Below are 26268 nucleotides of genomic sequence, written 5' to 3'. Positions count from 1 at the left end.
CAAGGCGGGCTCAGTGTCCTGTTGTTAGATTGCCTTGTTAATACATACGTATTGCTCCATTATAAACTTCTGCCATGATAGAGAATTCATAGTCTGAGCAGTTTAACAACTCCCTCATGGTATCGTTTACACCAAATAGGTGATTCCAACAGTTCTCCATGCCCAACTTGGTGTAATTTGACGTTGTATTGGCAGTATAGGCGGTTACCTCCTCCAATTCTGGCAGAGCTACAATCTGAAATAAAGCAAGGTAAGTTCAAATGCAATGTAGATAAGAGGGAGCTTTCACTTTGCGATGACCTACGACCTATTATGCACGTAACAGGAAGTTGAAACATGCTTCCTTACTATATTCCTTGACACGGTTTTGACACATCTATGTATCATCAAAATTCAAGAAAGCTACCTCTAATATTATTACTATTATGACTAATATCCTTTTCACACCTTGTAACAAGTTGTAACCAGGTTTGATCTCCTGATTTATTACACTTTTCATACATGCATATGCGCACCGTAAGATATCACAGGAGAAAACATAGTTGCGTGCTATTTGATTACTATGATTGGTCAGTATCAGGGCAATACATGTACGCGCAGTAACAATTTGGAACAAAAACAGGCCTCTCATCAGTGTGTTTTTCTTCCGAGATTTCACAGGGATGAAATCTAGAGAGAATTTCCAGAAAATTATCTTCACACTATGCAAACCTGGTTACAACAACAAGTTGTTACTTTTTGAAAAATGTATACAATTTGCACTGTAGGAAATGAAGAAGTAATTGTTTTTACATACCGAGTCTAGTAGAAGTTGAGAGCCTGAGCCAAGTGACCCAGCTGCCATGTTTATTGTTACATTATAGACACTGTCTGCTCGAAGACAAAGCATTCCCATTTCAGTAAAACCTGTATGCAGTGGGTAAATTAAAAATATTAAAGGAATTTATAAGAGAAAGTCAAAAGTTGACAGAATGTATGTAACAGGGGGTTTCTACTTAAGCTATGCTTCAGAGATTCTTTGTTTTGTACTGTGATTATTTATGTGTGTTTATGATTTTGTGAATGGAAATAAAGAAAGAAAGAATGTTCTTCGATAAGTAAGTCAATTATTCAGAGTAAGCATTTCACTAATTGTAAACCTACCCTGACGTAACTCTTTCGGTTTCATATATCAATTGTTTCATACAAAATAACTATTTATTCAGAATTTATTTATTTAAACATTATTTTGTGTCCAGAACAAGTTAAACCCGTCTTTTCTCTTTTCAAATACAAATTTGATTAAAATTATCTGTGCTACTGTAGGTAAAATTGACATTACATTCATGCTTGTAGTGGAGCTATAGGTTGGCCGTTTACATGTTGCCTTCCAATACCAAGGTCTGGGGTTCAATACTGAACTAGTGCCAGGGTTGTAACTCACGATTCTTTCAACTCCACTTCCTAAGCCTCAAATGAGACTTAGTTTATAAGCACGATAAATTATTAAATAGATTATCCATCCTGTAATTGGTGAGTTACTCGCTGTTGGAAGCATTTAAAAAATTTTATTTTAATGTTTAGCCTCTATTACATTTTTTAAGAGAAAGCTAATTTTGTTTTACTAACCTCCTTCACCCATACTCATCAGGTCGTTTGTAGCCGTAAGAACACTACCGTCGTAAATGGTACCAGCACACGTGTAAGGATCAGGTGTAAGCTGTTCAAAATTGACGGTCACACTTCCCCAATCGCTGTTGGACTAAAAAACAAGATGATATATTAATATGATTTGTATTATGTGTATCCATACAAATTTATTCATACCTGTGTCATTTTTTTTTTTTATTATTATTTTTATTTATAAGCTCTTAATATTTTTATTTATAAGCTCTTATATGGCACCCTACCAAGAACAGAGCATCTAACAATACTTATGCTACTGGATAAAAAGTACGGTCTTAAGATAATGTTCGTTTCTGTTATTATTAATTATTAATACCATAATTATGAGTATAATCCCATAATTATGAGTATAATCCCATACTCAAATATAATCCCACTCCCTAAGTTAGACTACTGCTTTACTTCTTGTCAAGAATACTTTGTTTTTTACCTCGTAGCGTACTACAATGACATAGTTCATGGTTTTTGGTATTTCTAGTCCCATGTAGGTGATGACAGTATTCTCACCAACCACCAGGAAGCCTTGACCGGTTACTGACCCTCCTACTCCATGTCCAGCTCTCTCCTCCAACACAATCTCCTAAAAGAAAAAAAAGTATATGATTACTATACAGTAAAATTTTACACCACTATTCTTATTTTAGGCAAATTTCCAAGGGAAGTCACTATTATGGAGAAACTTTACCCTTGAAACGAACAAAAATCAATCTGTTTACATAACCAGCCCCTATTTTTTATATGCCCATTTAGTGGACACTTTGTTGGGTCTTGGAGGTGTCCCCTTAATAGGTGTTCAACTCTATTAGCATCCACATTTTGTTAAAAGGCCTCTAAAGCCTTGTCTACACTATCAAACTTTATGTGACAAAAAAATGTGATGTGCCCATATTTGGACAAAATGATGTTATATCAATACCATATTTGGGTATATCAGTACCATATTTGGGCACAGCCCACTTTTTTTGATAGTGACTAGTTTGATAGTGTAGACTGCAGAGCTTTAATCTTTAAGCCACAATTAAAGATCATTAAAGACTTAAAGACATTTACCCCTGTACTAATTGAAGTTGGCAGTTCTCCTTCTACCATTATTGAATCCAATTTGGGAACATAGTATCCAGTCTGGGCCTCATTGCAGGTTCTACCAACCAAACGAGGCCTACAGACACACTGGCCTAGAGGGTCTGGGCAGTCATACGTGGTTGAGCCGCCGACATCACAATCACATAAAAGACAACCATCTACATTGAAAGCTGCTAGGCTGTAACTTCCAACCTTAAATGGAAATGTAGTTTAACAATATGTTAATGTTACTATTATAAAGTAGTTTAGAAATATGTGATACTACTAGTATCTAGTTTACGGAATACGGGAAATATCTACGTTCTGGTTCCACATTCCATGAGGCCGAAGTGGAATATGGAACCAGAACGTAGATATTTCCCATATTCTGTGAACAAGCAGGGTGTAACGATTTTATCTCTTAGTGTACACATATAAGCAATTGGACAAGATACAAAGAAAAAACAAATATATACAGTATCTTGTGTCATAAATTTAATTAACCTTGGTCTAAGCTTCCATATACAAACAACTGTTCCAAACAACATCAATGTCACAACTATGCGCTCAACAATAAAAATACAATACAATACATAAACAACGCGCGCGCGTAGAAACATCAAACAGGTAATACAGGATATATTACCTTCTCATACATATTGACCAATCAGATTACAGAATTTACGTACACTAAGAGATAAAAATATTTACTGGGCTGAGGGACATGGTTAATATAGCTGATAGGTGATCTGGAGACTAGGTATATAATAATTATTACTAATTTCTATTTACCTTACAAGTATCACATGTATCACCCTCAACGTTTTTCTTACAGTAGCATATACTGGTTGTCTTATCGCAAAAATCATCTTCTTCAATTTTACCACGAGAATCACAATTGCAAGCTGTTTTAAAGAAAATGTAAACTACAGTAACAAAGAATGTTTAGATTCTGATCCAGTCTAATCCTACTTGTCAGATGCAGGTGGAATTTAGAATTTAGAAATATTACTAATTATAGAACCGACCTTGGCACCTCTATTTATCATCATCACTATTTATTACTTTTCATTCAGTAGTAAGTATTTTTAAGCGCTCTGTTCTTGGTAGGGCACCCTATAAAAGCTTACTAAGTAATAAAAATAATAATTTTAAAAAATAAAGTTTTTTAATACCACGACACAGGTATGAATAATTTTGTATGAATAAATCTAATATAAATCATGATAATAAGATATCATCTTGTTTTTTTTTGTCAAACAGCAACTGTAGAAGTGTGACTGTCAATTTTGATGTGCCTAAATATGGCAGTGATATGGCAAAATATGGCAGTGCTATGCCCAAATATGGTAGTGATGTGACACCATCATTTCCATATATGGACACATCACATTTTTGCGCTATACCAACTCATCGTCGTTATGGGATTAACAACGCTAGACGATGAAACGCCAGTTGAGAATGAAACCTGATAGGTTTCAAAACGTACTGTAAGTTTGCTTATACTATTTTTGGTTGAAATTTTATGTAATACCTATTCCACAACCAGATGAAATTCTTCCAACATTTTTTGTCAACTAGTTTGATAGTGTAAACAGAGCCTTTGAGTCACTATGAATAAAAGACAATTGTCCATACCTATGCAACCAAAAGCGTGATTAATGGAATAATCCCAGAATCCATCCATACACTCGTCACACTGTCGCCCCTCAACGTTTGCTTTACACATGCACTGTCCGTCAAACTCCTGACAAATCGTGTTTGTAACCGTGCCGATCATTGTACAGTTGCATGCTATGGAGAGGGAAAAATAAAATATATCTTTAATAATAATCTTGAAGAACCAGGAAAAGATTGGAACAAAGAGAGAGGCACATCTTGTTCCTGTATTATGTACCCAGTCATCAAAATTGTTTGTGCATTCTTTTATCTTTATAAATTATATTTATTTTAATTTAATTTTTATTGTTACATGTTTATGTCTTGTCGTGATGTATTTTTGCGAAGGTCCCTAATGATCAGCTTCAGCTGGATAGACCACCCTAGTAAAATATTGTTGAAATAAAAAAAAATGTTTTAATACCATATCCCATGCCTTCCAATTGGATGTTAATCCATCAATCCATACCTATACCTGGCGCATGTGCACAATTGGAAGGCATGTAATATGGTATTACCATAGAGATATTATAGTGAATATCTCTATGGTATTACTTATTTAAAAAATTCATAAATGACAGAAAGTTTAACAGAAAGTGTTTGGTCTAACTGTGGCAACATTTTTATATAATCTAAATGTTTAACAAACCATAAACTGCATGTGGAAGTGAAAGTTTTGTTAAAACCCACGTAATTTACTTTCATCAAGTTTTTTGGCCTAATAATAATATTGTAATACATCAACTCTCCCAATACAATATGTCTGGTTTTCAGAAAAGTCTGGTATTCCGAATATACTTTTAATGAATTTGGGACTTTTCGTGCTGTACCTTAAGAAATGTCTGGTTTTGGAGAGTTTCCAGTTTTAAGAGAATCAGGTATTGGAAGAGTTTATTGTGCTAACATTTAAATACTATAATACTCTTTAAAAAACATATATTTGAACCACCACCTTTGTAAATATCAAATTTGTTTTTCTTCAAATTTTATAGGTTTTATAGTATCATGCAAAAAAAATGAGAAAAAAAAGAAAGAGAAGCATCATGCATTTAAAAAAAAAATTAACAATGTTAAAAAAATAATAAATAAAAATACAGTTTATGTTATAATAAATAATGTCCCTTTAAATATGAAAATAAAATTGTCATAAAAACAAGACAATAAATATCTTATCATATTTTGTAAAATCTACTAATGTTTACCGTCCGAGCCCTAAAACCAGTAAAAAGTATTTATTTATTTATTAGAAAATAAATTGTCAAACCCATGTAAAGATGTTACTTATATTATACCTACCATGGCAGTACACTATGCATCCAAAGGGGTCAGACATACCCTCTAAAATTGTGAAATGGTGGTTTAAAAAGATAAATTTACAAAGTGAAGAAGTAAAAAAATGTTTTAAAATTACGGTGAAACATGCAGTGGAATTTTTATAGGCAGAAAATAATGCAATTGTCTGAATCTGTTCTGAAATTGGGCATAAGGCCTCACCCGGGGCTACTGTATATCTGGAGTAAATTTCATGCAAAATGATCTATTTTGGTATAGGCTGGTATAGTGGACAGGTATAAACATCGGCAAGAGTTCGAGGCTCACTCAAACCATGATTATGGTGGTAGAACAAGTCTTCTCAGATAAGAACTATAAACCATAGGTCCAGTGTAAATATCTTGCTCATGTGCACTGTAAAGAACCTATCTCTGAGACAAGAAAGGGATTACCCCGGTGTACTAGTACAGCTACTGATCATGACTGGGCCCTCTGGGAGACCAGTCTTTGACTGAAGAGGATAATAATAGATTAATGAACATGTGCTGTTCTTAGCATATCTTATTCTTGACTTAAAAGGACGTTCAATAAACTACTGATAATTTAAAGATAGCAAAAGTATATTGTTGAGAAGTATTGAATACACTTTCTAATACAAATTGGACAAATAAATGCTGTGTACAGCGCATTCATGATTAAGAAATGACATAAAACCACAAAAAAACAAAACAAAATGCAGGCAAACAGTATATCTAAACACATTTACTTACGAGTGCAATAATCAACACATCCATATAAAGATTCAGCCTCTAAAATGGTATTTAGGGATTTCAAACAACATATTCATTAACACAGAAAAAATATATATAAACAGGTAAGTTTAGCTAGTGTAATGTTTTTTAAACTCTGTGTACACTATCAAACTAGTTTGAAAAAAATAGTTTGATGTGCCCAAATATGGTAGTGACATGGTCAAATTATAGTAGTGATATGACATCATCATGTCCATATATTATGGGCACATCACATTTTATTGTCACATAAAGTTTGACAGTGTAGACAGGGCTTAAGGTCCCCAAATCAGCCAACAAAAACTGTGCTACACAGATGACAAAACAGAACACAAAAGATACTAAAACATCACAAAACAAAATTAATTGGTTGTTAATGGGAGTACAAGGAATTTAGATTAGATTATATAGCTCTATTTAGAAATAAAATATCTTGTATATAAAAACCAGGGTTTGAAATTCAACCTAGATATCCAGCAACTTAGCTAGTTGAAAATGTCAGAACTAGCTTATGTTGATTGTATGACAGACTCTACACAATATTAAATAACATTACATTATACATGGACTAGAAACTACAAACATATTCTCACCTATACATGTCGTGTTCACCTCGGGGTTCAAATAAGGATTGCGAAAGAAGTCAGGCATACACATCTCGCACTTGTCTCCTAGAGTGTTCTCGGTGCAATCAATACACACACCGTACTGTTTCGCTTGGTCGAATACACATGATTCTGCTCGGCCATTACATTCACAATCTAATAGAGATATAAAATAGTTCAGTTTACTGTAAACTGTCTTTAAAAAAATCTCTCCTAAATCAAATTTTGTTAAGGTTCATAAAATAATTTTTCTAAAGCTCTGTCCACACTATCAAAATGTATGTGATAAAAAATGTGATGTGCCCATATATAGACATGATGATCAGCTTTAAGTTTGTAACTGCTAGAGCATAAACAATTTCAGATCTATGTCACAATTGCCTGATATAATTATGTTATTTTTACACTATTTAACTAGGTATTACCATATCTGTACTTAATCGAATTATATATATGAATAAAGCATTTTATTAGATCACTTGGTATAACTAAAAAATGAAGAATTACTGTACAAATTAATGGGAGAAATAAAAATTGAATGGATGAGTGATACCTTCACATTCGTTAGCATTGCTTCCCATTGCAGCCTGCCATGGTCTGTTTTGAAACAACGGCATGCATTCTTCACAGTTTTTACCCATTGTGTTGTGCTGGCAAACACAGTCAGCTTCATCCTGGGGAATAACACATCACACAAATTGTTAAATAATAAAACAATATACTTGTATGAGTTTGGAGAATGAAAAGATCAATCTTGTTTAGGTTTAGTAAATTTAAAGTATAAGAGAATTAATTTCAGTTAAGTAATTCATGACAAATTATCCCGGACAGTAGATGACAATTTTGGAACACAAATACAAGGTTTTAGCTCAAAATCGATACTTTTATAAATATGTATTAATTACTGTATGTTATCATTTGGAAGCTTTCAGTTTATGGCAGCCAATGACCAAGAAACAAGGTCATGTCAATTGATGTGTAGTCAGAATCTAGAAACCACCAAAACTGTGTCAAATGCATAGAGTGAGCACTTTCGTGCATACCACACAACGGATTAACATGACGTACTGTGATTAGGTCATCGGTGGTCGCAAAGTGAATTTTCGGAATTACTTACAATGCCTACACATTGCTCCGCGTGTCCATAGCAAGCACACTGGCCCTGTACATCCCAATCAGCAATGGCAAAGTAATTACGCAACGGATGCCCTGTATCTCCAGCTTCACCTAGCGTTATTCGAATGTCAGATAAAATGAAATATTGCTGTATCTCATACATTGCAAAATCTGGCCCAATTTCTTGTGCTGGGTTGTAAATTACCTGAAATAAAGAAATGTTAATTAAGCCACTCAGAACAGATCATTAGGCGCAGGAGCCCCGGATAGCGTTACGAAGTCGTTAACTCTGTCAGCCCATGGTCAACCCAACTAATGTGTTTTTCCCAAGGACAACTTATCAATAACTAAACTTTGTCACCACCCATAAGTGTGCTGTTCATTTCCTATTGACCAATGAACACCAATGTAACTGGACCTGAGTTTCTTGCTATTCGACCTTGGGTGCAAATTATACAATTAATTGATGTTAAGGCCACTGACTACTCTTTTCTGTATAGAAACACTGAATTGACTGAATAATAAGAAAACCTACAATAATTTCTACTACTACTTGATATGGTGTTATACAAGAACTATATTAAAAGAATTGAATGTATGGAGAATGAAAAGTTAAACGTTATAACTTATGTAAAACATCACTTAGATGATATCTATCAGATATATCATTTTCTAAAAATTGTTTCATTAGTTAGAATAGATCACGGAAAACCAATACCAATACTGATCTGGACTCGGAAATTCAAAATGTAGCAGGCAACGTTTCACCAATGAAAACTTTCAAGACAAACAAAGTATCATAATTATCATGATATCCATTTTTATTTAATAACGATAAATGGATATAAATATTTCGTCTTTTTTGTTATTTTGTGATGGAAAATATATTGAGTGAACATTGGCACTGAGCTTAAATGTTCCCCGTCCCCTTAATGTCCGCTTTATAGGAGTGTCCCCTCAGTAAAGATTTGCTGTTTTTCCTCTTAATAATAAATTATGATGTCCATCTTATCTCAATTTTAATGTGCTACACCCGATAATAGAATACACATCTAGCTCGTGTGTACTTTAAAGAACCTAGTACATCTTTCGAGACGAGTGGAGGGTTACCCCGGGTGTATTAGTACATCACAGCCACTGATCACCAACTGGGCCCTCTGGGAGACCAGTCTTTGACTGAAGAGGTTACCCAGTATAAATATTTATTTCAATTCAATTCAATAGAATAACTGTACAGTAGGCTCCCATTTGATGCAATGTGTTACCCAATGTGCTCAATTTGATTGTGCTCTACCCAAATCCATGCTCTGCTATCCATTTGAAATAATTTGCTATCCATTTGAAAGAATGTGCTACCCGATAATCCGTATAGAATAATGTACAGTACAATTATATCCATTTGATTGTGCTACCTAATGTGCTATCCATTTGAAAGAATGTGCTATCCATTTGAAAGAATGTGCTACCCGATAATCCGTATAAAATAATGTACAGTACTATATCCATTTGATTGTGCTACCTAATGTGCTATCCATTTGAAAGAATGTGCTACCCGATAATCCTTATAGAATAATGTACAGTACTATATCCATTTGGCTGTGCTACCTAATGTGCTATCCATTTGAAAGAATGTGCTACCCGATAATCCGTAGGCTATAGAATAATGTACAGTACAATTATATCCATTTGATTGTGCTACCTAATGTGCTATCCATTTGAAGTAATGTGCTACCCGATAATCCTTATAGAATAATGTACAGTACAATTACATCCATTTGAATGTGCTACCTAATGTGCTATCCATTTGAAATAATGTGCTATCCATTTGAAATAATGTGCTATCCATTTGAAAGAATGTGCTATCCATTTGAAATTATTTTCTATCCATTTGAAAGAATGTGCTACCCGATAATCCGTATAGAACAATGTACAGTAGGCCTACTATATCCATTTGACTGTGCTACCTAATGTGCTATCCATTTGAAATAATGTGCTACCCGATAATCCTTATAGAATAATGTACAGTACTATATCTATTTGATTGTGCTACCCAATGTGCTATCCATTTGAAATAATGTGCTATCCATTTTGAAATAATGTGCTATCCATTTGAAAGAATGTGCTATCCATTTGAAATAGGCCTAATGTGCTATCCATTTGAAAGAATGTGCTACCCGATAATCATAGAATAATGTACAGTACAGTACTATATCCATTTGATTGTGCTACCTAATGTGCTATCCATTTGAAAGAATGTGCTATCCATTTGAAAGAATGTGCTATTCATTTGAAAGAATGTGCTACCCGATAATCCGTATAGAATGCACAGTACAGTTATATCATAGTTATATCCATTTGATTGAACTATCTATTGTGCTATCCGTTTGAACTAATGTGCTGTCTGTTTGAAATAATTCAGGTTTTTTTTTTTAATATGTTTTGCTATCCATTTTAAACGTGCTAAACAAGTTACATATTTGTTGATATAAATTTGCGGTACACCACGTAGGCCTATATTAGTTCTGAAAAGAACTGTTGAGTTGCTTGACGTTTCGATTTAGGCCTACTCCAAAGTCAAAGTCTCCAAAGCTATTCCATCATGTCGTATTCGGGGAATCGCCCACAAGTGTTTTCTCAGAGAAGGGTATGTTCTGTATGGGGTTCTGTATGCTATTTGTTAATAATGTACAAAAAATGAAATAAAAAATCATATAATTATCGGTATGTACGGAGGAAGCTCGAACAAGACGAAGCGCGAAACAAATAAAAGCGCAGCGCGAAACATCTGAAATGATATACAATTTCTCAAAACATGAAAACACAGAATATATTATATTAATATAACTTTTTAATATTTCCAAAGGCTCGGACAAGGAAGAAGGGCCTTAAAAAACTGAATTGCTATATGTTAGACCACATTTCCATAACTTTTCAAAACTCATCGAACCCTCTGCTAGTAGGCCTAATTAATATAGGAGCGTATCGCCAAATCATTAGAGAAAAAAAAACATGGCATGAAGATGTAATTAATCAAACAACGGCCAAAGAATACCAACAATTTTAATTTAGGTTTCGATTGGACTAAGCCTAGTTTGAAACTATAGTGACCATTTATTTTAGAAAGAAAGATAGACAAATTTGTTTCCATCTCCATGTTATTGTTAATACCAAGGCACTTTTCAATTAAAAATTCTGGCCTAGTATTCTTGCAAGGTCGTCACAGCTCCAGTTACAAAGGTCGTCACAGCTCCAGTTACAAACGGTGATACAAAGTGTCAATCATTTGACCAGTGAACAGCCCACTGGTAGGATAGTCCTTGAAACCGTCCGTAAAACACATTAATCACTCACATCAGTCATGCCGCTAATGGTTGAAAACCTCACTTTTTGGGGTTTTCAAACGTAACGCTATCCGGGGCTCCTGCGCCTAATGTAACAAATTTAAATTGTTTAAAAAGTGTTGAAGCTCAGGTATTATAACATGTGTAGCAGACCTACCACATAGCTTTTAAACAATTCAACATTTACTTTTAATTTGATTATTTATACATCCTCTATATATCTCTTTATTTAACCTCACATTGACAGGTTACCTTCCTGTTACCTTCACTTTTCTAGCTAATGGATTTTAAGAATGTTAATGACTCTAACAGAAAACCACATTAATTCTCTTAATCCTTATTGGTCAGATGAGATGGGCCAAGCCCAATATTACCATGCACTGACCACATTAGTAACACACTCTTTTCTCAACCAGCATCTACGACAATTACTAAACATGCATCATTATAAAGAGTGAGGAAGATGTCTGATTCTAGGTAAGTACTGTTGTGTTATGACCAAGTCTAATCTACTATATTCCACCCTCTAATTTAGGCTAAATTTAGTGACAAAAGACTTTGATAAATCCATTATAATGCAATTGAAGTATTATAACTAGGCAAAACAAACGGGAGCCTAAATTTTGGAAATTTCAATGCAAACGATAGGACATTAGGTTAAGTTTAGCATATAATCCTCCTAACTTTTCCCAAATTTTATTTCCAGGACCTCTGGGGCTAAAATGGTAATGTTGCTATTGTTACCTGTTGTTCATCGTCATCATTAATGAATGTTTCCTGATCACCAAAGTAATACGTCTCCATGCACACAACTTCATATCCAGAGTAAGAATGCGACGACGCAACTTGTACTGAGGGAAATCGTGACTGGCAATTATCGGCAAAGTAACGCATAGGTTCAAAGGTCGAACCTCTATCATGGCTTTTTTCTATGAACATATAAAGCGGCCTCGGACTCCTAAAAGCGATTGTCATTCCTTGAAATAGCAGATCATTAAACAAAGACAACGTAAGCTGGATGGACGTAACTTCGTTCTCAGACTGCCACCACGTACTCAGATCCGGTGCATCAAACGTTTGATCCAGAACAGTTTGAAGAGTAAAATCTCGGAGAAGTTCGATAGGATGAGCGAATTCCTCGATGGTAGAATTACAAATCATGAGATCGTACGTATACTCATTAGCGCCCAAAGTGCGCAGTTCAAACTCGTTTTCTGGTGTTCCACACGTGGAAGTGGCAAATAGCGTCCTGTTTGCAATGGTGTCAATAAGGTCACGAAATACGGGGTAACAAGCACGTTCCACGCATGTACCCGTATCTTGACCGCCACACAGTGTTAATAAATATGATCCACAAAAAATTAATTGTAGAAGTGCCATGTTTTTTTTTTAAATTCTGTTTCAGATTAGATAAATTTGATTGTACAATATAAACTCCTATCCTACTGTATGGTATTGTTACAGACAGCCTTTATAACCTCAACATCTCTATTTTGATAATTCATCTGAAAAAAGGAAAATATTTAATTTTATTATTTTTCTCTACAGCAATACATGACATATTCAACTAAATGTTGAAATATCGATTCCTAAAACAGATTGATGATAAATATAATAATTTTATTGCTTGGATCATTTATTATATTTCTATAAATAGGTGTGGTTACACATGTCATTGGGTGTGGTTATGAACCATTGGGTGTGGCTATGTACCATGGTACAATCATCGCCACTGTGACCTGAATAATCGTGTCATATTAAATTACCTTTTTAAGTTAATACACAATCAATATCCTAACAATAGCCCTCATGCTGTCCATCTGTTTCAATAATGACAATGCTCTAATATCGATCAATAATTCTCATGAATATTCATGAACCATCCCAAATAATGAATTAGATAGATAGTATTTCACTCTTCCCTGCTATAACTTTTTTTTACAACATTTATTATTGGAAAATAGATCAGAATTATTATATCTAAAAAAATACCAATAATCATCATTAAAAGACAGAGATGAGTTAAAATTAGACTAATTGGTAAATGGAGGAACATTTTTATCATTACTGAATATATATTATTTTAATAGTGTATATTATAAGGGTTTTAAAGAAATATTTGTTTGGGTAACTAACTTTTTTTTGCTTTAACAATCTTTTATTTAGGCCTACTTTTGTAAGTCGAATTGTAAGTCTTAGGTAATTACAAGTTGTTTGCCGAGTACAAACTTAAATACTTATTTAACTTTTTTTTCAGGGAACAATAAAACTCAACAACCGAATATGTTCAAATGTAACCAGTGGGTGAATTCTTTTTAGTTATGTTTCTATAGTAACACTTCCTTGTGCGTAAACAACCAATGCACAGTCATACAATGGAGAGGGGAATACCTCAAGATTCACAATTATTTCAATTATATGCTTGATTGAGTAGCCAACAGTTTAGACATGAACTACCGAGGTGTAAATATAGGAGCATTATTTCTATTGACTTCTTTTAAATCTACGGTGTGCACTGTAGGTCTATCATAATTGCTATAGACCAAATTCCATAAAATATACACTAAATTAGGCCTACATAAATAACGGATTCATTAATTTCACATATCTTCATACAAAACCTGCTAAATACACTGGAAAATATAGATTATTTAAATCATAAACAAAAACATGCAATAATATGATCCTTTTTTATTTATTTCAATATTTATATAAAGAAAAAATAGTTACAGTAATGAAACTGCAGGAAGGTAAACCAAAATTTCACCACATAATATAAATCATAAAAATGTTGGTAAAGTCTGCAAACCTTTTTACAGACCGAGATGACATTTTTTACTGTAAAAATTAAAAAAAAAGTAACATACATTTGGCAAAATAACACGACACGCCACTAAATAAACGGTCATGCATTTGCTTTTTTTTTAAACAAATTTAATGAACACGGTAATATAAATTTCACTTAATACAACAGGTGGAACCTGATCGGTTTCTACTACCAGACAGAGCTGAGAGCCTACTTATCATCAGCTATACTCGGCCTAAGAACGAAGGCTTAACTTTCGCAATGAAGAAAAACGATTTAAACGCACTCACCATAAAAATCCACATAGCATGACTAGCTCGTAAGCACCAATTTTGAGATGTATCACACTTAATATTATTACTTTTTTTACAATAATTATTTCTTTCAAACGTTTTAGATGTGTAAAACAGGTTAACGGTTTGCCGCTCCACTGGTTTTCTCACACAATAGTTTGACAGTGTGGGAACCAAACAATGAATATGGTAATTAGGCCAGGTTACGAGAATTGCAGATAAATCATCAATGTATTTCATTTCATTCAGATACAGTAGTACTGTACTTTTATTTCGTTTAAAACATATGAAAGTACGTAGCTTCAATATGTAACGATGTTTTTGTTTTACATATTTATTAAATATTTCAAACTAAATTGGTCGTAATAATATAAAAGTGTAATTTGTCCGAATTATAATTAGTGCACACATGATTACATAGTGGTAAAAAGAAGTGGTCTTTAATTGGAGTCATAACCATTCAAATATAGGTTATAAACAATACAAAAAAATGTTCCCCCCCACCCAAAAAAAAACATCAATTTTGTGCATCTAAAGATTTAAATGAACAAAGTAAATCTTATTTCAAATATATCATTATCACTAATAAAAAGGCACAAAAGATAGTAAGAAATTGACAGACAATTCAATAATCTGTTGAAATTGAATCTAATATAGTTCACAACAAATGTGTAGCCTTCTGGACAGTATAAAGTACAAAACAAAAAGATGGTACAAGATGTCCTGTACCACTGAAAATAACTGGCTATTCATACACTGTACCAAATATGTCCATTTATGTTACCATTACTAGTAGTTTTACTTGACTTCTACTCTTTTTTTCACATTCAAATGTAGTTTTTACTAATTAATGCATCTTATTTTGTTTCAATACATATAAATGGTGGTACGAGATATATTTGTAAAACATAACACCCAATTCTCTGTATCTCCACATATGACATTATCTGTCCCTAGTATTATAGGCAAATTCTATAATACAGTGTCTCGTATGCATCACATATATTTATATATATGTATATTAATTTTTTTTTATCTTTGTTAATTTTGTGTTTTTATAGTTTATTTTGTATTTACTGTTTGTATTGTTTGAGGGTCCCTAATGATCAGCTGATGCTGGATGGACCACCCTCATAAAATATTGTTGAAATAAAATTTAAAAAATAAATTATACCTGTATCGTGGGTTAGGTTAGTTATATTTAACACTGTATTACAGAATTTGCCTATGATATTGGCCAAATTATAGATAAAGCACTGAGAATAGGCTAAACATAGTATTTCAATAACTTTATATCTATTATCGTTTAAAGATTGATGCAAGTTTTGAACGCGGTAAACTTCCGTCGTTACTAGCAAACGCAGCCTGGATGTCGTTGTACGATGGGAAATATTTCAGGTCGCCAAGGACAGCAACTGATGGGTTGGATTGTAACATTCGATTCGCAACTCTTTGAATATCCTCGGCTGAAATTTTGCCTGCAAAAAAATAACAATAGTAAAGGTTGATAAAAGTAAACATTATATTATACCGAGATAAAGTATATAGCGAGCTTTCCTTTCAAAAGGGGACAATAATTTAAAAATTAATCTGTATATCTGTATAAGCTTTTCCTTCAATTGTCAGACTGTATTTGAACGATTTGACATCTACCGCTCCAAAAAGGAAAGCTCATTAATAACTGGATAATTTCTTGACAACATGCCCTGTTCTTACTGCATTTCATTTATCATCCTAATTTCAAAGATAGTTGTCCTTATTTTTTCTCACACAGCACACTATAGTGAGGTAAAAATTACGCAATTTTGTTTTTTTGACCATATTTAATGAGGGTGATCCATCCAGCAATTGCTGATCATTAGGGACCCTCAAAGGTTCACAAGACAAACATATACACAAGATGCTCTACATAAACAAAGTCTTATTTCAAGTCTTTGGGAGTGGAGTTGTAATTTTGTCCTTAGAAAAATGTGATGGGCCTTGAACCCAGGACCCTTGGAGTGGTAGCCAAGCATCATAACCACCAAGCCACAACTCCACTCCAATTAACAATTACAAGTACATAATAGTGTGACAAAAAAAGGCTGTATACCTATCATTTCACAGAACTCCTCTGGATGCTTCCTGGCCCCTGTGGCAAGCACCTGTCGGCCAATATCTTCAAACACCACCGGCCTAGCTTCCAGATTCATCATGAGCATTGACTGAAGTTGAGTCTTGGCTCTATCAAGCTCTACATCTTCTACTCGACCAGCCATCTTTACAAACTCTTTCGTCAATACTTCAACTAAATCTTTAAGCTGGGGAACGAAGATGGACGTAATTCAGATTGTAAAAATATGTAAAGTAATTAATCTTGTGACAAAAATATGCATAAATTTTACACAAAATGAATTCTTTTTATATTTATACACAATTTGGTTCCTTACTTTAAAAAACGGAACAGATAAAATACTGTTTTATTATGACTGATAAAACAACAAAGATATTTTTGTGTCTTGAATCATAGATCAATTATAAAAGAAAAATATCTTTTAATATTTAAAGCACTGTCTACACATCAAACTAGTTTGACAAAATTATGTGTGCCAATATGGTAGTGATATGCACAAATATGGTAGTGATATGCACAAATATGGTAGTGATATGACATCATCATGTCCATATATGGGCACATCACATTTTTTTTTGTCACATAAAGTTTGATAGTGTAGCGTTGTTAAGTATCATCACTCACCATTGATGGTGGGGTGCTGGCATGAATACAAAATATTCCACTATCCTCGTAGCTGTAATGAACTGCAGTGGCGCTGTACATCCAATGGTACCGATTTAACACATTTAAGTATAACCGTGTGTACATGCCTTTGCCAGGCCCCCCTGCCGAAAACGATCCACCTCCTCCCATTAACATGTTAAGAACGGCAAAAGCTACAAAATCTGGGTCCTGATGACCACAACTTTCCAGGCCTAGGACAAGATGGACTAGTTCTGGTATTGGGGTGCCTGGTGCTATGTTAGACATGTCCCTCTCAACCTACAAAAACAAATAAAAGATTATACACAAGAACACCTCCTTTGGGACACCTCTATTCATGGCTCACCAGTATTAAGGGGACATTTATTGGGTCCAGAAGGTGTCCTGTATAATCATCAGACTAGATATACAATGGTTAAGGCCAGTTCTACGAATTATTACTCTTCTTTTTCAGGTTCCTTGAAAACCATAAATAATAAATCAAAATGTTCTTATTTAAAAGAAAAAAAGTAATTATGGACCAGCCAGTTTGTGTTTCAGCCATTACCTTTTGTACTCCTCCAGTATATTGTGCCATTGATCTATCTATGTTACCACCAAGTTGTTGAATCTTTTCCGTGTTCCACGCAACAGAGCTTCCGAGAAAATGCGTTTTTGCCAGATCCACCAGAGCCTCATGTTCCATCCCGACGCCAGCTAGTACCATCCGCGACGGCGTGTGATGAACATTGAGAAATTGCATTATGGTTTCGTTGCTGATCTTGGCAAGACTTTCTTCGGTGCAAAATTTAGGTTGGCCAAGTGTATTATTTCTAAAAGCAGCCTAAAAACAATTGAGAAAGCATGTCTAAGCCTAACAAACATAATAATAATATTTGTTCTTATTGCACAGAGCTTCTAAGCACTGCACAATATCAGCCCATTCATTTTTGGATAAAACACGTATGTAAACATACTCCCATAATGCATAGTAATCACCGCAAAGTTGTGTCTTGATCTAAACTGGTTCCCATTTAACCACCTGGGTGGAGAGAGGCAAACATAAGTAAAGTGTCTTGCCTAAGGATACAACAAATGCGTGAGAGTTGAATTCAAACTCACGATCAGTTATCCAACGTCCGACACACTGCGCCCATATACTGTATATAGTTACTACTCCACAGTAGTTATGGGAAAAACTAAAAACAATATCAGAGATCAATTGAATGGACTTACTGCATGGATCATCTCTGTGAGTAGTGGCTCTGGATCTGGCCTCAATTCAAGGTCTTCCAATTCAAACCGTATGCCTATACCGACATCGTCAAGCTAACAAAGTGCAAGATACAAATTTTAAAAGAATTATTAATTTTCAAAAGTGTTGTCCATCCTGCTGAAGCTGACACAAAGAGCCTCATAAAATTACAGTGGTTCAGTTTGCTGAAGAGCACATTTTTAAAGTTTTAAACTGCCTCACCTCTGAACTTGTTATTTTTGGTCGAAGTACAACTTCTGACAATATGTCAATGACCTCATTTAGTCCTTCTCTATCTGCTGAGATGCCATACACCATTGTATCCCTAAATATAAGGAAATCTATATACTATAATACTGTATTGAGTAACTTTTATCTTCCTATATCCTCTCCTCAGGAGATCATGGGCTATTGTTGGTTTATCCAGTAAGATAGGCACGAAATAGACATATAAAATTCAATTATTCACCATGTTCAATTAACCAAACATACATTTACATTGGCATACAGACCTAGATGTTTGACAATCGCAAATTCCACCGTAAGCTTCTAATCGCTGTAAAATCTCATCTCTGTCTTTAAATTTGTCTGTAGACTATAAATAAAAAGTGAAAACTAATTAAAATCTGAATTGTTTTTATATTAAACCCCATTTTAATACATTTATCAACTCGAGCTAGTGACCGTGCGTTTTAAGACAGCGGAAGCGTAATTATGAAGCCATATTATCAACAAGGCTCACTTGCTGCATGGTTCTGGTGGTAGAACAGTCTTCTCGGATAAGGACTATGTACAGTGCACACATCTAGCTCATGTGCACTTTAAAGAACCTAGTACATCTTTCAAGACAAGTAAGAGGTTACCCCGATGTACACATTTACTGTCACACACAGCCACTGATCATAACTGGGTCTTTGACTGAAGAGATCACCCAGTATAAATAAATAAATGATAAATAAACTTCTGTGTCTATAAATTAATGATATTGCTGAAATCTCTCATGCATAATCATGATATGAGCAGCTCTGCAACAAACAAACAATGGTTTTAATAGTAGTATACTTACACCAAAGGCTAATTTTTCAAGAAAGTGGGAAATTCCAGATGTGTAAGGTAACTCAAATCTTGACCCAGAATCAATCAAAACTAACAAAATAATTACAATTGGTTAATACAATGGTAAATCAAAGTGGATAACTATTATGTGACATTAAAATGGCATATTCAACAACCAAAATTGTAAGAATTATTTTTTCAGGGGGACAGTACATCTTTAAGGGAAATATCTCACTTAAGTGTGATTGGTGAATATGGCCACTGGCTAAGTTTGACAGCATTATTCTAACTTACCACCCACTGTACAAAACTGACCAAACATGTTCTGTGAAGCCACTCTCATGCCATTTTCCAGTGTAGTTACATGTGTTTCATAAGAATTGTCTGTTACTGTGGCATACACTGGACTTGGTGTCCCAGGAAGGGGATGGCATAATGAAGTTTTACCAGCCTGTCCATAAGAACTGCAGAAGGAACGACGAAGACCAGTAATTCGGCATCTAGGAATCAAACACAATAAACATTTGAATAAACAAAAGTTTTATTAATATTAAAACTTAAAATTTTAATAACTTTGTTTTTTTTTAAATTTAACTGTTTATTTTGTCTTTTTCTAAGTGAAAACAATATTTTCTTGGTTTTCTTCCAACAGAAGGAATTAACTTTGTTAAAACTGCAAAATGGCCTATTCAAAGTCAGATTTTCATTTTTTATGTTTTCGGTGGACCATACTGTAACATCTTTAAGAATATTTAAATCATTATTAGGACTAGCCTAGGTAGGCTAGTGTGACCGTGTAAGTCCGCACAACCAAGTCTATCAGACCTACCTAATAATAATATTATTTACGCTTAACATTAATTATTTATTATTGACAAAAATTTACTTCAGAAACCTCTGACAATCTCATTCGGACAATATTATTTAGGCATGTGGATTGTACCCTATATTATAGGCAGCGCAAGGCCTAGTGTCACCAGTGTCAGGGAAGAGTTAAATTACACTCTTCCCTGGCTGGTGTCACTTTGTATTGACTCTGACTCTGTGCTTGCATCATGCTGCACTATCCCTATATGCGATGTCGATATGATGTAGGCTATGACGATCGATGATGGATAAGTAGAGATGTGAGCAGCTTAACTAGGCCCTCTAGTAGGCCTGCTAGCTAGTACCGTACTAGTACTACTAGTAGGCCTCTAGTACTGTAGGGCCTAGCCTAGTAGGCCAGCCTAGCTACGCTATTATACAAGATAGGCCTAGCTAGCCTGCTAGTCAAGTCGCCCCATCGCAAAGTCGCCCCATACAAAGTCGCCCCTTACACAGTCGCCCCATCGCAAAGTCGCCCCAAAACAAAGTCGCCCCGACACAGTCGCCCCATCGCAAAGTCGCCCCATCGCAAAGTCGCCCCAACGCAAAGTCGCCCCATCGCAAAGTCGCCCCATCACAAAGTCGCCCTATCGCAAAGTCGCCCCAAAACGTTAAAAAATAGTTTACAAGTGCGTAAAATGTCGCAATGATACACAAAATAACACGGAACGTGTAGGCATAAAAAGGGGAAGCCCCGCCATGTAGTTTCAGGTCACACGATCGGCACGCACCACCATCATCAGAGAGGAAGCCCCCGACTAATCACTCCGCGGTCGCACTAACGTGCTAGCTTACCAGAGGGAAACCCCCGTAATTACTCCGCCGTTGTCGCACTACAACGCACCATCTGAAGATGGGGAAACCCCGCCGGAGTTTTACGATGATATCAGTCGCGTTCGAAATCGGTCGCGTTTAAATTTGGTCGCGATAAAATGATGTTATACGATCTAGATTATATACATAGTATTACGTAATGAACATTGATTGTAAGCCTGGAAAGGCAATCCCATCATTATATCCATTATAAAATTGCATCATATCACCACTATATGTCGTAAATGATGACGTGCGTGTGTGTATTCGTCGTACGTCCGTGTACGTATTATTCCGTGCCTCTTCACGGTCTTGTTTAATTTAAAATTAAATAAATACCCGATATGAGGATATTTATTAGGCATGATAATTAGAATGTTCTAGGCCTAACCAAAAGGGTTGAAAAGAATTTCTTCAGTAAAATGATCATTGTGCTGTTGAATAAAAGGCGACTCGCCATCTGAAACATTCTCTGAAACCAATCGGAACTGCGCCGTCTTTCTGCTGACCGTCGGGGATTGCTCTTTTTAAAAAACACGCACACGATACTGTACGATGGTTTTTCCATGGTCAAAATGTAGCGTTTTAATTTTACTAAAATACCTGCATGTAAAACAATCATATCGGCGATGAAATCCTTTTTTTTTAATTTCTTTATTTTGAAAAGTCATTATAAAATTAAGACACATAACTTGTCAATAAATGCAAAATGATCAATAAGTAGCCTATAACACTCATTGTCTTACAACACTGTTATTGTTTTAACTACTGTAAATCTATAGGAAGGCCTAGGCTACTACACATTTATACATTTATTATAATTATTATCCTAAAAAATTAGCTGGTATCCACGCGTAGGTTGAAGAAAGATTCGTAATTGTGGCTCTGGTAACTAATTTTAAAATCATATTAAATTAACATTTTCGAAACTATAAATCAGGGATAGGCCTAATCTTTTTAGAACTTTCAAACAAGGGACTATTTTTTTAATGATTTTTAATAAAAAGCACATCACTCCATTAAAACCTTAAAAATTAAAACACAAATTATGTATATAGGATAAACATTATACTGTATACGACATTTAGCGCGACCAAAGTAACAACGCAATCGATATCAAACGCAACCAATATGATTAAAACCGTGGGCGACTTTGCGATGGGGCGACTTTGCGTTGGGGCGACTTTGCGATGGGGCGAATTTCCGATGGGGCGACTTTGTAATGGGGCGACTTTGCGATGGGGCGACTGTGCCGGGGCGACTTTGTTTTGGGGCGACTTTGCGATGGGGCGACTTTGTATTGGGCGACTTTGTATGGGGCGACTTTGCGATGGGGCGACTTGACTGGATCCCGCTAGCCTAGCTAGGCTAGATAGAGCCCTAGATAGCTACACGGTAGTCTCAAAAACTGTTTCGCCAGAAGAAGATAGGAATAAAATCATTTCACACGTTTACAATATTTAATATATCCAATTACATAGTTTAATTATTTAAACTAACCTTTTAAAATCTGTCTTTCCTCCAGATAATCTTATGCAATTTTTCGCATGTACCCTTACCATGCGAGTCGCCATTTTAAAGTACGCCCTCTATAGTATGACAATTCTTTAACTTTTTTCATCAATGTTACGTAATGTGGCGCGAAACAATCAACTATCTTTAAATTGTTGAGATAATGGTATCTAATGTACACAACCAGGCAAAAAAACACAGTGGGAAATACATTTTTAATGAGGTATTTATTCAATTATAAATATCATTGAAACATATGGCCAGTGATTGATAATGAAATGTTTGAAAAAGTTTAGACACATATTATTTATAGGCAAAGTATAATATCAATGCTTGAAATCAACAACACAAAATATATAAATTAAGAATGAATAAATGAGTCTAAGTCTACAAGTTATTAACAATATTTAACACACATAATTATCTGCCTGCCTAAAAGGAAGATTGTTGTGTCTAGTATGTATATATCTTAACATTGTTTGCCCCGTGATTAGCAACCGCTACTTTTCTTCTTGGTCTCCCTGCTATTACTGTAATCCCAAACGGAGTATCTAACCCATCATCTTTGTGATCTATTCGCTTTATGAAAGCGCCATCTTTATCAAATAGTTGCAGTTTATGATTACTTGCTACCACGATATTGTCATTGATATCTGTGACCACGCCACATGGAGCTATGACTTCACCATCTTCTCTTCCCTTTTCGACAAAGACACGTATGTAATTACCATCTGAATCAAACATTTGTAGTTTGCTACTTTCATAATCAGCTACGATCACATGACCTGTTTTCATTAACGTGACGTCATATGGTTTGAATAATTTACCTGACCCTATTTGACCAAGACTCTCCCCATCTTTAATATTAAATTTAAACACACAATGAGCCTCACTGTCGGCCACATATACAACATCCGTCACGTTGTTTACTGCTAGCCCCATTGGATATTTCAATGTCCCTTTACCAAATGAGCGGATCTTTTTCAATGCATAATTGCAGACTACAACACATCTTTTTGTATATTCACTATAAACCATGTCACAGTAACCAACACGATGCATCCGTACAACTTCTCTGTCACGTCGAACTGTTGCCTTTTCAACAAATGAACCAGATTTGGAAAACTTCAAAATATAATTACTGTAGCTCGATACTAAGATGTGGCCATTTTTATCAAGCAGTACATCTGTTACTTGTCCGCCTTTGTCTTTCTTGAAGTATGAGATATTGTCAATTGTATGTATTTCATACATCTCGTTTTCGACTTTGACGTCTAATGGTGAACCTTCAATGTGCGCATCACCAGTTGTAAGTCTCATTTCCCATCTTCCTTCTTCACTGCATTTACCTATAATGTTGTACTCTCCATCTCCTCTGTATTTAACCTCAGCACACTCTATGCTTGGATAATTCTTTAAGATAGCAGTCAATCCATCATCATCCGAAGAGCCGCTGCCTTTCCCGCTTTTCACTCTAATCATAAATGGCTGTCCTTTGGTAACTGTAATTGGTTTTCCATCAACCTTATACAAGTCATTAACATTGATAATTTCTCCAAGACCCTGTGTTTTTATCACATCTAGAAGTTGCGAGGACGAAATAAACTTCGGTAAAATATTTCCCTTCTGCGGATCATCATCTCTTCGTGTAACCTTATCCTTAAAGTCTTTAATCTCTTTTGTAAGAGACGTGAGTGTTTCTGTTTGCTCTGGGTCGTTCATTGTTGCCTTAACTTTTGTAGTCATCGCTTCAACTTCCGTTTTCTTTGTGTCAAAAACTTCGAAGTGTTTGGTTTTTGCACGATCCTTTCTCTCTTTTAAATGTCCCAATTGCTTCGACAACCTTTTATGATTTTCGTTGATATGTTCAATGGCTACTCTCCTTTGCATTTCGATGGCTTCTTTGCATAAATCCAACTGGTGATTATATTTTGTTTCCTGAACAACGATCGCATCCAGTTTTCTTTCTAGAATTTTGATAACATCACCCGCATTCTTTAACGCATCTTTAGCTTTTTCATTGAAACTGTTTTCAGCATCCTTCATAGAGATGACGTCATGACCTTTGGTATAGCAATCTAGAATACGATAACAATCTGTGCAAAGGGACTTCTTACAGGTGGAACAGAAATACTTCAGTACATTGTCATCATGAGCCGAACACATTTTCTTCTCGGAGCTTCCAGACATTCGAACAAATTCTTCGCCAGCAGACATCTAAAGGAAAACAACAAACATAATCAATGATAACGTTGGTTTTGTGAAAGCTATGCGACAATCGAATAAAATAAACATTTATGTCTCTGAATTCAACTGAGAATGAACAAACATTTAAAGCTATGTCTACACTATCAAACTGTATGTAACAAAAAACACATTTTTTTTTAAATTATACAAATATACAAATCATAATAATTATGTTAAAATATAAATAAATGAAAACTCTAAATTCCAATACGTGTAGGCGTATGTCATAGGTCGTCCCAAATCGAAAGCTCACTCTATTATTGTTTGAAACCATTGTTCATACTTGAATTGCAAACAATAACGCTGAAGTAAAAACATTAATATAGTATAGTGTTGATGATTTATGTGACAAGAACATGTGATGTGCCCATATATGGACATGATGATGTTATATCACTACTGTATTTGGGCACATCACTACCATATTTGATCACATCGCACTTTTTTGTCGAACTAGTTTGATAGTGTAGACAAAGCTTTTGAGATAAAAAGAGCTAGAAGAAAAACATTCTGTCTCACGAGTCCCTTAAGCAATACTAGGCACTATAATACAATTCACTGCCAGCGATAACCATCATCACATGCAGTTAAACCAAGGTAAGAGGATGGTGAGCTACGAAGATCAGAGGGTTTATCTGTGGCTGCCACACGGTCAGTTCCACGCCCCTTAACAGACAGTACAGAAAATACATACATAATACAGTAAATCTGGTATTTGACATAAGATCAAATTAGGGCTCTTACGAGTTCCCCCCATATTGACGAGGCGAGCTCAGTGTCCTGTTGTTAGATTTCCTTGGTTAAACAAAGTTTTGTCGTGAGTCCAGCCTTACGTTGTGGAGCGGCCTGTTTGAGACGGAAATACCTAAGTATAGTTTTAAAACTTACCTTCCAAAATTATGAATACGAATGAATAGTAGGAACGATTTACTGTATAATTATTCCTCCTGTAGACCTACTTGTATGCCAGTGTACTTGCATTAGGAGGTGGAAGCTAGCAAAGAATGCGTCAACTTTTTGTTAAAAATCAAAGCTTCACAACAACTAACTTGATAAACTAGGTTTACATACCTCTGGGTGAATTGCTAACAACAAAAAGAACTACAAAAATTATTCAAATTTTAGTTTATTTCCGTCTTCAGTTCATGAATGCACCTACACGGCATGCACC

General features: G+C 34.9%; 4 protein-coding genes across 6 annotated transcripts in view; all 4 read right to left on the bottom strand.

Annotated features, from left to right (window-relative positions):
- LOC140047101 (laminin subunit alpha-1-like) overlaps positions 1–12333 on the bottom strand; it is a 30566-nt gene extending 18233 nt beyond the window's left edge. Inside the window, exons 1-12 of one of the 3 annotated variants that reach the window (XM_072091919.1) lie at positions 12256–12333; positions 8172–8375; positions 7608–7728; positions 7043–7210; positions 6429–6467; positions 4366–4521; positions 3520–3632; positions 2716–2940; positions 2096–2245; positions 1609–1741; positions 797–906; positions 49–235 (exon numbers count right to left, since the gene is read on the bottom strand). In XM_072091919.1, the coding sequence (XP_071948020.1) occupies positions 49–235; positions 797–906; positions 1609–1741; positions 2096–2245; positions 2716–2940; positions 3520–3632; positions 4366–4521; positions 6429–6467; positions 7043–7210; positions 7608–7728; positions 8172–8375; positions 12256–12315 (1666 nt within the window). In that variant the 5' untranslated portion in view covers positions 12316–12333. Of the gene's footprint in view, positions 1–48; positions 236–796; positions 907–1608; positions 1742–2095; positions 2246–2715; positions 2941–3519; positions 3633–4365; positions 4522–5682; positions 5725–6428; positions 6468–7042; positions 7211–7607; positions 7729–8171; positions 8376–12255 lie in introns of all 3 variants that reach the window. The other 2 variants (XM_072091918.1, XM_072091920.1) reach the window with 2 other exon arrangements.
- LOC140047747 (netrin-4-like) lies at positions 12319–14691 on the bottom strand (the record flags this gene model as incomplete). The annotated part of the gene is made up of 2 exons (XM_072092782.1): positions 14608–14691; positions 12319–13016 (listed from the first exon to the last, which is right to left on the bottom strand). A coding segment is annotated over exon 2 (573 nt), but the record flags the coding sequence as incomplete, so codon positions are not given.
- Positions 13082–22913, bottom strand: LOC140047102 (mitochondrial-processing peptidase subunit alpha-like). Its single transcript, XM_072091921.1, has 10 exons — positions 22839–22913; positions 19953–20158; positions 19669–19748; positions 19115–19197; positions 18825–18927; positions 18584–18676; positions 17916–18191; positions 17348–17647; positions 16703–16910; positions 13082–16088 (listed from the first exon to the last, which is right to left on the bottom strand). The coding sequence occupies exons 1-10, from the start codon at positions 22910–22912 to the stop codon at positions 15910–15912; spliced, it is 1602 nt and encodes a 533-aa protein (XP_071948022.1). The 5' UTR covers position 22913; the 3' UTR covers positions 13082–15909.
- Positions 22914–23081: 168 nt separating this feature from the next.
- On the bottom strand, positions 23082–26155 carry LOC140046212 (uncharacterized). Its single transcript, XM_072090778.1, has 2 exons — positions 25986–26155; positions 23082–25067 (listed from the first exon to the last, which is right to left on the bottom strand). Exon 2 carries the CDS (start codon positions 25065–25067, stop codon positions 23304–23306), a length of 1764 nt encoding a protein of 587 aa, XP_071946879.1. The 5' UTR covers positions 25986–26155; the 3' UTR covers positions 23082–23303.
- Positions 26156–26268: the final 113 nt, after the last annotated feature.

The sequence above is a fragment of the Antedon mediterranea genome, chromosome 4 (assembly GCF_964355755.1).
Source record: "Antedon mediterranea chromosome 4, ecAntMedi1.1, whole genome shotgun sequence".
In the NCBI taxonomy this organism is placed as follows: domain Eukaryota; kingdom Metazoa; phylum Echinodermata; class Crinoidea; order Comatulida; family Antedonidae; genus Antedon; species Antedon mediterranea.
Note: the sequence above shows the minus strand (reverse complement) of the source record. Positions and strands in the feature narration are given on the sequence as shown.

Excerpts from the sequence above, each read along its gene's own strand:
- LOC140047102 (XM_072091921.1), bottom strand. The coding sequence starts at position 22,912 with ATGGCGACTCGCATGGTAAGGGTACATGCGAAAAATTGCATAAGATTA. Across the intron at positions 19,198-19,668 it reads TTGAAAAATTAGCCTTTGGT|TCTACAGACAAATTTAAAGA; the intron begins GTAAGTATACTA and ends TTTTATTTATAG. Across the intron at positions 18,192-18,583 it reads TCACAGAGATGATCCATGCA|GCTGCTTTTAGAAATAATAC; the intron begins GTAAGTCCATTC and ends AATTGTTTTTAG.
- LOC140046212 (XM_072090778.1), bottom strand. The coding sequence starts at position 25,067 with ATGTCTGCTGGCGAAGAATTTGTTCGAATGTCTGGAAGCTCCGAGAAG.